This window comes from Primulina huaijiensis, unplaced genomic scaffold (assembly GCF_012295235.1).
Source record: "Primulina huaijiensis isolate GDHJ02 unplaced genomic scaffold, ASM1229523v2 scaffold37775, whole genome shotgun sequence".
Lineage (NCBI taxonomy): Eukaryota > Viridiplantae > Streptophyta > Magnoliopsida > Lamiales > Gesneriaceae > Primulina > Primulina huaijiensis.
This window is the reverse complement of record NW_027358831.1, coordinates 420349-433655: the sequence shown is the minus strand read 5'-3', so window position 1 is coordinate 433655 and position 13307 is coordinate 420349. Positions and strand designations below refer to the sequence as shown.

General features: G+C 33.9%; 3 protein-coding genes across 3 annotated transcripts; 1 reads left to right on the top strand and 2 right to left on the bottom strand.

Annotated features, from left to right (window-relative positions):
• Positions 1 to 2038: 2038 nt before the first annotated feature.
• Positions 2039 to 4288, top strand: LOC140968753 (GDSL esterase/lipase EXL3-like). The gene is made up of 5 exons (XM_073429852.1): positions 2039 to 2348; positions 3000 to 3130; positions 3222 to 3455; positions 3550 to 3805; positions 3951 to 4288. Exons 1-5 carry the CDS (start codon positions 2063 to 2065, stop codon positions 4139 to 4141), a joined length of 1098 nt encoding a protein of 365 aa, XP_073285953.1. The 5' UTR covers positions 2039 to 2062; the 3' UTR covers positions 4142 to 4288.
• A 307-nt stretch (positions 4289 to 4595) lies between these two features.
• Positions 4596 to 6142, bottom strand: LOC140968761 (uncharacterized protein C594.04c-like). Its single transcript, XM_073429861.1, has 3 exons — positions 5821 to 6142; positions 5483 to 5746; positions 4596 to 5243 (listed from the first exon to the last, which is right to left on the bottom strand). The coding sequence occupies exons 1-3, from the start codon at positions 6082 to 6084 to the stop codon at positions 4767 to 4769; spliced, it is 1005 nt and encodes a 334-aa protein (XP_073285962.1). The 5' UTR covers positions 6085 to 6142; the 3' UTR covers positions 4596 to 4766.
• A 1260-nt stretch (positions 6143 to 7402) lies between these two features.
• Positions 7403 to 11395, bottom strand: LOC140968752 (calcium-dependent protein kinase 29). Its single transcript, XM_073429851.1, has 8 exons — positions 10584 to 11395; positions 9402 to 9545; positions 9169 to 9321; positions 8937 to 9052; positions 8515 to 8682; positions 8129 to 8256; positions 7770 to 7869; positions 7403 to 7539 (listed from the first exon to the last, which is right to left on the bottom strand). Exons 1-8 carry the CDS (start codon positions 11308 to 11310, stop codon positions 7453 to 7455), a joined length of 1623 nt encoding a protein of 540 aa, XP_073285952.1. The 5' UTR covers positions 11311 to 11395; the 3' UTR covers positions 7403 to 7452.
• Positions 11396 to 13307: the final 1912 nt, after the last annotated feature.

The window sequence follows — 13307 nt, the reverse complement described above, 5'->3', positions numbered from 1 at the left end:
TTTAATGTTATGAACCTGCATATCGTACATAGTTAAAACTGAGAAATGAGATGCGGACTATATGATATTGTTCTAAGAGTGTACATTGGATCGAATTTTTTTCAATGGAGAAATGTTAACATTTACAACCATCACCCTTGAAACTTTGATCAAGGAAATTATAAATTTAAAATTTCCATTTTTTTTTTATAAAATTAACTCCAAGTATATTGTTGTTGAGTTTTAACATGTTTGTACCTTATCAATCTTTGGTTTTTATCCAGAAAATTGATATATTTTTTCCAATTTTTTAGCCAAAAGTCACCAATTTCATCGAATATTAATTTTTATTTGACACTGATGTTATCTTATGTAGTTCATGTAGCAAGAATAAACATATATTATAGACATGAAAATAAATGTAAACAAAAACAAAAGAGAAAATAAAGCAAAATGACACATGATATTTCAAATTTGAAAGTAAAAAACTTATTTTTTTCTCCTTATTTTTGTTTATATAAATTATAATATATCTAATAAGTTTATCATCGCTATAGCATGAGCCAGGTTGGATAATATCCGTATTAATAAGCAGTATTTTCTAGATTTGGTGATTTCAGTTGAAATAGACAAAAAAAAATATCGTTGAATGAAAACTAAACGTTAACAAACTACATGATTAATTAAAACTCAAAACTAATCAATTTTTAAGACTAAAATTATAATTTTCTCTATCGAAAAGAGAAAATTACATGACTAAAACTCTGGAAAAGATAAAAGTCAAATGGGGAGAACAAAATGTAACTTAATATACTAATGTTCTAAAACGGGTATTACCGTGTGTTTGAAATAAATAGAGAAAAAATGGATTCTTTTATGATAAAGTGATATATATTGAATTCTAAAAAAAATAAATAACCACGATTTGTGTTTCAAACCAACTCGAAAGCTTGCTAAACAACCAATGTCAGAAGCTAACCTCAAGCCAACATATACTAAAAATGCAATCTTTTGTTTCTTCTTGCAACCAATCAGCACATTGTTTAGATTTTTAGAAACTGATTTGACCAAGGAAAGCTGATTTCCTTTTGTATCTTACCAAATTTTTTTTTTTATAAAAAAAATCTCGATAATAAGTTTCAACCCATTATTTTTGCAATCAACTTTCCTAAGAATAAGTATTAATAAATTATAATTTTTCTTTCAACCTTTTTTTTTTTGTGTGAACTTAAACTTAATTAGAATAATTACTTGAAATCTTGAATATTACCTGATCAGCAGTGCCACAAACGGACAGGAAAAGCTTCATGAGAATCAATAATTTATAATTTAGAACAGACAAAATTTAAGTAGGTAGTCAACCAAAAGTTTTGTTGCCAATCTACGTCATTTTTCTTAACCAATCCCAACTAGCTCATGCTTCATTAATTAAGTAAAATGACATGAGTTCGTGAATTTAAAGACCATGATTGAAAATATTTATTATTTTTTGGCTCTTAAAAAGTATATTTCATTTGTCTATTATTAGGAAAAAAAATCATCGGGAGGGCTTGTTTGAACTTCGGATTCATTTTCCGTACAGCCTTTGGCATTTCAGTAAAAAAAAAAAAGAAGACAAATTAAGAGAAATATTTTAACTAATTTCCCATTTTAAAATAAAGAATAGTGAGAGGTCAACTAACTATCATGTATGTATTTAATTTATAGCCAACTAAAATAAGTAATTAATTACTCATCGAAACGAATTAAATAAAAGCTACCATACGTTCTTAAAATAAATAAATAATGACTATATATAAATATGAAATTAAGAGCATTAATCTATAAATTACTCTATTCAAACATTAAGGAATAGACCCCACAGTAATTACGTACGCATATTATATATATACATGCAGAATTATCAATTTATGAAAACTTGTATCCTATAATCTATTAGAACCAAAAGTAAATTGATAAATACGAAACAAATTTACAAGTTACAATAAACGATTGACGTAACACTTACACTGCTATATAAAGCCCCACCTCAAATCATTTAGTTCCTATTCAAACAACTCTCGAACTCTATCTCTAAGGGAAAATGCAGGTTTTCTCCATGAAGAATCCTGCCCCATTTCTACCAAGAATCCTCCTGTTCTCTCTTGTATTTCTTGTCTTCACTATATTCTCTGATGGAGCTATACAGCTGCCGGAAAATTTGAAGATACCGGCACTTTTAGCGTTTGGAGACTCTATTGCGGATCAGGGCAACAACAACGAAATCAGGACAGTGGTGAAGTGCAATTTCCCACCCTACGGCAAAGACTTTCAGGCCGGATTGCCATCGGGAAGGTTCAGCAACGGCAGGACGCCGCCGGATCTTATCGGTACGTGACTATACATGTGTGTGTACGTTTTGTTTCTTGTATGTGCGATGAAGGAGGAGATGACGTTTCATTCATGTGAATTGACTTCGTCAAATTGATGCATCTTTTTATAGGTAAATAAAATTATATATTATTCAATAAAAGCAAATACCATCTATCTTAAAATCATATTGGCCAAGTTAACATATGCAGGGCCAAATTAGTAGTGACTGTACGTACAAATGAGACTACCTGGCCTTGGTCTCAGTTTGGAACCTTTTCTGTGCGTATTAATTGAGTGGTTACGATGGGTTTTCAATTAAATTGAATATGACTAATATTATTAATGGCTCTTTAATTAGTTGTGGCTTATTAAGTCTACTAGTTTCTTGTTAGGTGAGGGCTATGAGAAAATTTTCCATGCATGCATGCTTTCGTAGATCACGAGGTTCAAATTTTTGCATTAATCTGTCACTTTAAATACGCGTCCTTCAAAAATGGGACGAGTTAACTTTATTTCTTATTAATTTGAGTCTCGAATTTTTAAATACTGTATACTTCTGTGTGTACGTAGTTCAAATTGTTAAAAAAGGACCCTCGGTTGGAGTAACCATCCTTGTCATGTACTAATGAATATAATTAATAAACATGTGATATATGTAAATATCTCAGCTGATGAATTGGGAATTAAGGAGCTCATTCCCGCTTATCTCGATCCGAATCTGACGGCTCACGATCTTCTCACCGGCGTTAGCTTTGCTTCCGGGGGCTCGGGATACGACCCTCAAACTTCTCGAATAGTGGTACATCAAAATTCTACACACACGTATGTATTGATCAGTATTTATTTTTGTGTTTTTGATGTGTTTAATTATGTAAATATATGGGTCTCAGTCGGTGATTCCAATGTTGGATCAATTGAACCAATTCAAGGAATACATTGGGAAACTCAAAGGGTTAGTCGGGGAAGAAGGTGCGACCAACATATTGGGCCAGGCCTTGTTTCTTTTGGTTGCGGGGTCAGATGATCTTGCAAATACCTATTTTACCTTCGGAATCCGAAAAATGCAGTATGATCTTTATTCATATGCTGATTTTATAGTGGTCTCCGCTACAAATTTCGTACAGGTATATATATATGTATTCCCATTATATGCATGTATTCTTACACGATTGATAAGTTGAATTATAAGGTTTTTTTTACTTTATATATTTACGGTAGGAATTGTACAAACTTGGGGCCAGAAGATTTGCTGTATTCGGTATTCCCCCAATTGGGTGTTTGCCACTTCAAATAACAATGGCAGGTGGATCGGCAAGATCATGTTCTGTGAGTTACAACCAAGCTGCACAATTGCTCAACTCCAAGCTTTCACCTCGACTCGATGCGCTCAATCAAGACCTGCCTCAGTCTAGGGTGGTGTACATTGACGTTTTCAGCCCCCTCTTTGATATCATCCAACACCCTCGAAATTATGGTAATTATTAATTACGACCTCTTAGATACTTACATGTTTTGATAAATTATATACGTAATTTCAAAGGTTTTTTTTTTATATATATATTTGAGGAGAAATGACTATATTATCATTCATGTTTGGATAATCGAATCACTTATTTCAGGCTTCGAAGTTAATAACAAGGGTTGTTGTGGCACGGGAAGTATCGAGGCAGTGATATTATGCAACAGATATAGTTGGACGTGTGCCGATAGCTCTAAATATGTATTTTGGGACAGTTATCATCCCACCGAGAAAGCTTACAAGATCCTCGTGCATCAACTAATCCAAAAATATGTTAATAGATTTGTTTGATATGTGATTTGTTTTGTGTTAAAGAAATGTAGTCATGATTACAATGAAATGGTGAAGAGTATATTTATGGTCTTGATTGACACCAAGACAATTTGTATTATTGAAGTGGGATTGTGTCCAAATAATACATATGCTCTGTTTGACTTCGATTGATGAAACAATTCTCATGTTAAAGTTGATAAAAGAAAAAAATCCACGAATCTATACACTAATGACTAATACTGTATTGTTTAACAAATATATATTGTAGCGTATTTCCACATGATTGGGTAAGCATTTATCTGTTTAAATGCTCTTTATCTTTCAAATGTTGTATATTATTATTATCTATATCTACAAACATTATCATGCCTACGAAACCAGAGCTTAGCTCCATTGGATTCACTCGAGATTATGTAACGGCTCGACTTCAATCCTCCCAACCTCCTAGAATTAGGAATATGGAACCATTTTTTAAATAAAGATAATATTAGATTAGAGATCTGTGTCGATAGAATCCATCTCATTCTACAATAAAACATCACGAACTGCAAGTGACCAACAAGAAGAGAACTCAGCATGTTAAGAAATGCCAACCATTGACAATGAATCACACCACGCATGTACAAACACATTGAATCCTTGATCATGTATACTTGTATTTTCTTGCCGATGTTGCCTTGAACCAGGGTATCCACACTGAAGTCGTCTTCTGATAACGCTTATAAGCGTCAACCCTGTTCTTCTGTTTCAGCATCCGCTCCTCCACGAGAATGGTAACATAAACCAAGCACAAGCTATTAATCAGAGCACCAAGAAACACCGAACCACAACCCAAATTCCAAGCAAAGACCACCAGACCCCACCACCACAACTGCTCGCCGAAATAGTTAGGGTGTCGTGAGTAATACCACAAGCCTTCGTCAAGAGTGGGAACCGAAGGTTTGCTTAGCTGTTTCAGATAATTGTTTCTAGTGACAAAGTAATCGAGTTGTGTGTCAGCGTAGTATGCAATTGTAACACCGGTCAAACAAATGAATGTGGCTATGAAATCCCAAATGGTCATTTGTTTTTGCTTCACATGGATAATGTACAGAGGCATGCATATTCCCATTAGAAAAACCTGTGGCAGCAAAGCAACCGTAGTGTCATCATCCGTACTCAGATATGTTCATGATGGGTTGAAATAAACTTCACACTTTTGGATGATAATTTCGCAATTGCCAACTTATGCGATCCAGCTAGTCTTTGCCTAGTTTTGCTTGCACAGGCATTTCATCGAACAACTTACATCACAACAATTTGCCGGCCGGTTGACGATTTCGAACGCCATAAAAACTAATGACCAATAAAATAAATTACCTGCTGAGAAAGGTAAACTGCAAAGAAAGAAATCCACCACCAATTTCTGCCATATTGTCGGCGCATATCGCTAAATCTCCAGTCTTCCCGAGCACCCCATTGCCACTTTTCCCGGCGAAAGTAGCTGTGAGTGAGCCTCACGCTCCAAATCCAAGTCAAAACAATTACGACCCTCGACCTCCAAACGTTAAACTCCGCCAGCGGGTGAGCCGCGAAGTAATGAACTAACAATACGGGTATCACTGTCCAATACAAGTCTATCATCTGCATCAATCCATTCGAAATTAGACGGAGAAAATGAAATGCAAATCCAATCCAACTTTAGAAAAAATACATACCCAGTGACTTGATTGGAGAAGACCAACAAACCAGAAAAGAACGTTGACATTGAGGAAGAAGCTAATGTTGGCTAAAAGGAGAGGATGGTGATAACACCAAGTCCACAGAGGAAACAAAGTATCACCCTCCCTCGCCGACGGGTGTTGGCCGAGGAAGGAAACGTAGAAGACAATGGAGGGAAGAGGGGCCAAAATTGCAATTACTGCGTTGCTCCGGTTTCTGGCACTTGTCTCTGTGTTCACTGCTGCCATGTCTACTGCCATTGCCTTCTACCCGACCCGCAATTTTACTACCTTTTTTTTTCACCGGTGGACAGGAGGACCCGTTTTCTAACTCCATTGTCCAACTCAAATCGGATCATATTTGGATCCAGCATTAACAGTTGGTAAATGATAAATTTCAAATTGCTTTTAATGATTTTCAAAAATTGAAAATTAAAAATATCGCACACGAAAATTGCGATCCAAATTTATTCTCGTACAAATACCCCAAATTTCAAAATTAGAGTGCGAAACTTGAAGAAGAAGAATACTTGAACGCTCCTTTCAAAAAAAAAAAAAAACAGAATACTAATGAAATTTGAAAGTTTTGCGTATGGGGAACGAGATTTGACAGAAAATACTCATATAAATAGTATCATCATCTACTCAACATATGATATGTGTGTTGACTGATAAATAATTCATACATCATGATTGAATAAGTAACCATGATTTATCCACTCAACACATAACACGTGTGTTGAATGTGTATGAGCACTATCTATGTGGTAGCATGAACAAAACCGGAGAATGAGTTGATCAATCATGATGGACCTTCTATTGGTGAGAGAGAGAGACTCGGTATTTTCGCCGGCTTACTGGCCTTCTTGATGGCCAATCGGAAAAGATCAGATTGCTATTCAAGTTAAAAACTTCTGATTGTTTGAATCATGGAGATGTTAAGCATAATTGATTTTTCTTTCCAAATAAAAGAAAACGGTGTTTAACGACTCCGATAGGTTTATGTTACGTATCTCAAAAGGAGGGGAAGACTGTTGTTGACATTAATGAAGGTGTGTTTTAGTAGGATTCAAGCAATTGTGACCATAGTTCGCAGTAATGAAGAGCATGGTTCTAGTTTCAATATTGTTTCACGGAACGGTGTGGATTTAAAAAAAAATTTATTGAAAAATTAGTAAAACTCTGAAAAATTATATAATATGATAAAATATAAAATACATGAATCATTAAAATTAATAAATCAATATATAATGACTTCAAAAATAAATATCATATGCAACTCTCTCATATATCATCTCAAAATATTAAATTAGAAGTTTCAATTTTATCCATTTTATAAATAGAAAGATTCAATATTAAATTTAAATATACTCATGTACGTACAAATAAATCATTGATTTTTTTTAAAAAGTAAAAGTTTTGGAATGTAAATTTTCTCTAATATTATAATCATATAATTCGACCTCGAATCGAGATCTTACTTGAAATTGAGATAAGTCATTCCAATAATTTCAAATTTTAATGTTAAAAACTATCATTTAACTTTTTTTAAATACACACAATATTAATATAATGTAATATCATTTAATACGAAATTCTAATTTTTTTCCCCAAATAAAATCATTCCATTTAATCTTCTCTCTTTTGTTGTCCATCAAATTCCACCGTGCCTTTCCTCATCATAGCCGCGAATTCATCGTAATTAATCCTCCCATCCTGTGCAATAATTTTCAGGATTTATTCAATATCAGTCTTTTTTCATTTAAATCCTACTTCAAGAAAATGGTATTAATATATTTTTGTTTAGAATTTAGTAATCATCCATTTCCATTGACGAGAAAATCTTAATTCTAACTAAACAATTATAAAATCATCTAAAAGTACACCAAACTTTTTAAATATAAAAAAAGAGGTAAATATTAATAGATAAAAAAAAAGTTGCTTACATTATCAGTGTCTACATCCTTGATGACTTCATCAATTGTAGCATCATCCCCCATTCCATATTGTGTCATTGCTTGTCTAAGCTCATCTCTTGTTATAAATCTGCTTGATCCATTGACATATTTCAAGAAATTTGAATTGGATGTAAGTAAATATATGTAAAATGGCTAAAAAAATTCTATTCAACTAGGATAGAGCAGGCAAAAGGGAAAATCAAAGAGTCCTTCCATTTTCATTTTCATTTTTATTTTGTTTTTTATGATAATATTTAAATTTTAAATTTGGAACAAGCTATTGAGATGATTTATGTAGGCGAATTTAAAATCTAGAAGTTATAGGTCAGCATATGTATATTATATACCCGCTATTGTCCACATCAAAATGCTTGAACGCCTTGTACAAAATCTCTTCTTTCTCAAGTCTGTGCCTGTGCATAGTCGCAGTAATGAACTCGATGTAGTCTATGGTTCCATTCTTGTCCACATCCGCCTGGACATTGAAAATAGGAGTCAAAGCAGAAATCTTTTTTTTTTTAAATAATGAGAGAACTGCAACCACTACCAGACTAGCTTGCGAACCATTAAACCATAGTAGTAAGGTAAACTGCACTGGGCAAGCCTTGTACAACATACTGGTCCGAGAAGGTGTCGACGAAATGCATTAAGGTTACATATTTATGGATATGAAAAGCATATACAAGTACTTGTTCAAAACTCAAGGTAAAATGCGATATGAAGAAATTCTTACGGCTTCCATTAGTTGTTCTGTTTCCGTTTCGCTAAGCTTGGATCCTAGCTTAGTTAATCCAGTTCTGAGTTCTTCATATGTGATTGTACCGCTTTTGTCTGTGTCCATGTTGTTGAACGTTTGTTTCAATCCCTTGAGTTCTTCCTCAGACAGGTTTTCCGCCATCACCTTCAAGGAATTCCAAGTTTTATGATTGTGACAGCTGGTTTTAGAACCATGGTAGTTCCAAATGATGTGGTGTGGTTAACTAGGAGCCAAGGATAAAGGATTTTCATATCTAACATACAGCAGGTTCTTGAATTTTTCGACGATATTTAAGCTTTGATTCTATAACTTGATCAAAGTAAGTTGAGTCGTCTGACTCTTTCATTGTTAAATTTCTTGGTTTGTTTCGTTGTACAAAAAATGTAAAATTCTGATACCTTTAGAGCAAGCTTCTTGAGTTTGTTCATAGCCCGGAATTGCTTCATCCTGATCAAAACAGCACTGTCAATTGGAGTATCGGATGCTTCGCCATCTTTTTTCAGCCATGGGTGCTCTGTTTAACATACAAAAATTACATTGAATGCTCGTGTTCATCCATGTCCATGGATGGAACCATATACATAGACCATAGTAATATCGAACAAAACATTTAAAGGTTATTCTTTTTACCAATGGCCTCAGCAGCAGTAATCCTCTTTTTGGGATCTCTAGTCAGCAGTTTCTTGATGAGATCCTTTGCAGCATTGGATACAGAAGGCCAAGGAGAGATAACAAAATCTACGTATCCGTCCCTAACAGCTTCAAGTATGCCTCTCTCCGTTTCTGGCAATGTCGTTTAGACACGAATAAATCGTCGATCCCTTGACGAATAAAACAGAGTTTGAATCTCGAAAAAAATTTACCAGCCCAAAAAGGAGGAAATCCACATAGAAGTATGTAAAGTATGACTCCAGCACTCCATACATCTATCTCCTTTCCGTAGCTTTGTCCAAGTACCTCCGGTGCTATGTAATACGCGCTTCCGACTTTGTCTCTATAAGTTCTTCCTGAAAATAATGTGCATGAAATCATGAAAATTGATAGTCACAAACTATGTCGGCCCTTATCGACACCTTAGCATTGTGATTCTGATGTTCACTTTTTTTTTTTATTTATGAAGAAGAAACTACCAGTTGTTACTATTCAGGTATGCTAGGTAAACATTCAGGCTAATTAAGGAATAGTTTTCCCAGAAGAATATAATCTATTTCTTCTTATATTGTTGTCATGTAACATGCATATTTCTCCATTATCTCAAAATTAATTTGGATTTATAAACTCAAAATTCTTAAGGTGAACGAAATCATATCAAAGGCCCAAAGAAGAATTTTTGCAAGCTGCATCAGAAACCATGTGAAAAAAGAAATGAAGAGACGGTGGCAGAGCAGGAAAAATTCCAAAAATTTCTCATCAACAAGTGTAAGTAACATTCTATGTTACATTAATCAATGGATTGACATATATCCAATTCAAGATATTTAAACATAGAATGTTTTCCTGTGGCACATAATTTGTACAAATGTTAAGATTGGATTTTAAACATATTATAGTTTTAAAAAATATGTAAGTACATGAAGGAAACATAAGAAGGACAAGCATAATTGACCGAGTTGACCGGTCTTTTTCGAGTTGACTTGGTCGTCTTCACATAAAGCAGAGTTGCACATGTTTACACTCTTTTTCCTCACTAAAAGCATAGTACGACATATTTAATTGAATTTCTAAAATATGCATCAAATATTTATATTGATATTTTATGAGACATGATAAAGCTAATTTGAACATGAATATTGTACGTGTGTGAATACACTTGCTAAAAGCAATTATCGTACATGATAATTAAGTTCGAAGCTTGAAAAACAAACTAGCACGAATAAACTCACATTTGCAGCAACCAATACTTACCTCCGAAGCAAATAGTTGGATGAAATTAAAACAATAAAAATACATATTTTGACGAACCAATAGCTTTCATGAATGACCGTGCAATATTTGAGTCTTCATAATCTTGTCATTTAAAGTTTAGATCAATATTGCAAACTTACCTTCCTCAATGAAAACAGATAGGCCAAAATCAATAGCCATCAATGGAGAATCCTCATCCGTATTCACCATCAAGAAATTCTCGGGCTTAAGATCTCTATGCATCACCCCCATGAAATGGCAAACATGAACCACGTTCAGAATCTGCCTTCCAATTCTCGAGGCTTCTTTCTCGGAATAGCTCCCCTTTGCGGTAATCCTATCAAAAAGTTCACCTCCACTGCACAATTCCATAACCAGATGCAGGTTTTGTCTATCTTCATAAGCCCCCTTAAACTCCACAATATTGGGCTGTCCTGTCAAATGCTGCAGGATCAAGATCTCCCTTCTCACATCTTGTGTGTCCTTCTCGGTCACGAGTTTTCTCTTTGAAATGGACTTGCATGCGTATTTCATGCCAGTGACCTTTTCTGTGCAGAGATAGGTGATCCCGAAACGGCCTCTGCCGAGTTCTTTGTCGAGATCGTAGAGTGTGGTTATGTCTGTGTAGGGTTTGGCAAGAATGGGTCCTATACTGGAAGCTACTGGCCGTTGCGTGGAGGTGGTCGTGCTAGTAGTAGTAGTGGCGACGATTCTTGGGGGAGGAGAAGATGGTTTTAGCGGCGGCTCATGGTTGTGCTGCGGGAGGGAATCTTGGTATTGAGGGTGAGGGGGAGTACGCGAAGGTGATGGTGATGATGATATTGGGATTTCTTTGAATTTTTTGAGTTTGGAGAAGCACGATCCCATTTGAAGATAAGGGCCGTGTTTCCGTTTTTTTGTCTCTAAATCTTGTATTTTTCGGAGAAGTGAATGAAGGGGTGGGGTGGCCGTGAAATATATATGATGCTCAAGTATAAAAGTTCGTATACGTCGGGTAAGGTCTATGATTAAGAAAACCATATAAATATTCTGTGATATAAGTTTGACCACAAAAACTCCGTTGAAATCGTCTTACTGGATGATTTTGTAAGACAGACTCTCAGCCCGACTCGATTTATTAAAAAATATTACTTTTTATTATATATATGAACTAAATTGACATGTCTCGAAGATAAAGATCGATCTATAAGACCTTCTAATTGGGCAAAAACTTGTGTGAGACGGTCTCACGGGTCGTATTTGTGAGACGGATCTCTTATTTGGGTCATCCATTAAAAAGTATTATTTTTTATGCTAAGAGTATTATTTTTANCGACTCGATTTATTAAAAAATATTACTTTTTATTATATATATGAACCAAATTGACATATCTCGAAAATAAAGATCGATCAATAAGACCTTCTAATTGAATAGTTACTCAAGTTTAATGTCCATACTTTATAAATTGATAATTTCTTCTGTTAACTAATATTTTATAAATATAAGTATTTAAATAAAAAAAAGTTTTTAAACCACTCTTTCATGAATTTTTCAAATAAAAATATCACAATTTTTTGTAAGACGATCTTACGAATTAAGTTTGTGAAACATATATCTTATTTGTGTATTACTGTCAGAAGTACTACCTATTATTGTAAATATGAGTAAAATTATTTCGTCTCACGGATAAAAATACGTGAGACCGTCTCATTAAAAAACCTGCTAAAATAATATTATTTTTGACATCAAATTTCTTGGATGGAAGGAAGCGTGTGCTTGTTCATCTGCTCTTTTGGGTTCTTTGCTTTGGTTCCTCTCTTCCTTTTCCTTTTAATAACGAGTTATGTTTTTTTTTTCCTTTAAGTATGTACACATTCATATATATTAATTATTTGATGTATAATATTTTTTTATGCAGCACAAACTTATAACCGGCTTGCGCTGTAAGTTTTTTGAAATTATTTTTAAATAAAATTCCAGGTGTCATCGAACTGCTTAGAGGCTCTATTATAATTAGTTAAGTTTTTAAAACATGTCAATTTTTTTCCCCATAAAATATCAATTACCTTTATTTTTATAACAATGCAAAATATATAACAAGACAAAAACTTGTGTGAGACGGTCTCACGGGTCATTTTTGTGAGACGGATCTTTTATCTGGGTCATCCATGAAAAAATATTACTTTTTATGCTAATAGTATTACTTTTTATTGTGAATATGGGTAGGGTTGATGCGTCTCACAGATTAAGATCCGTAAGACGGTCTCACATGAGACCCACTCATATAACAAAATAAAAAGTCGATTAACAAAAAATTCGGATAGAAAATTATACTATATTAAAATTTAACATATATGCATGCATCACAAGCTAATCAATAACAAACAATTTCTTTATTTATTAAGAGAATACTTCGTAAAACCTAATATTGAAACTCGAATTTTAAAGACAAACTATAAAATAAAATGGGGTAATTTTTAAAATTATTGCCATAAAAAATTTTCAATTAAAACGAATATTCAATCAACTATACACATTGAATGATAAATTGAAGCAAAATGTATAAAAACCCAAAATGAACCCGAATTCATATAAGGAGGTGTCAATGACTTGTAACTACACCAAAATTTCATTTGGGTAGAAAAAGATATCAAAGTGTTTGAATTTGAAATCCTCCAAAGGCAAGCCAGGGCTGGTCCATGAAACTTGGACTATTCTATTGTGTTGGCCCTATTCGGGGAAAGGAGCGGATTAAATGGCAAAAGCAAGAAATCCAGTATTGGATCATGGGCCAAGAAACAATGGCCCCAAAATATTAAAAACAGACCAAACGATCGTTAGAACCCATGAAAAATGCTTTTTCTTCTATTTTTTTGGAAATACA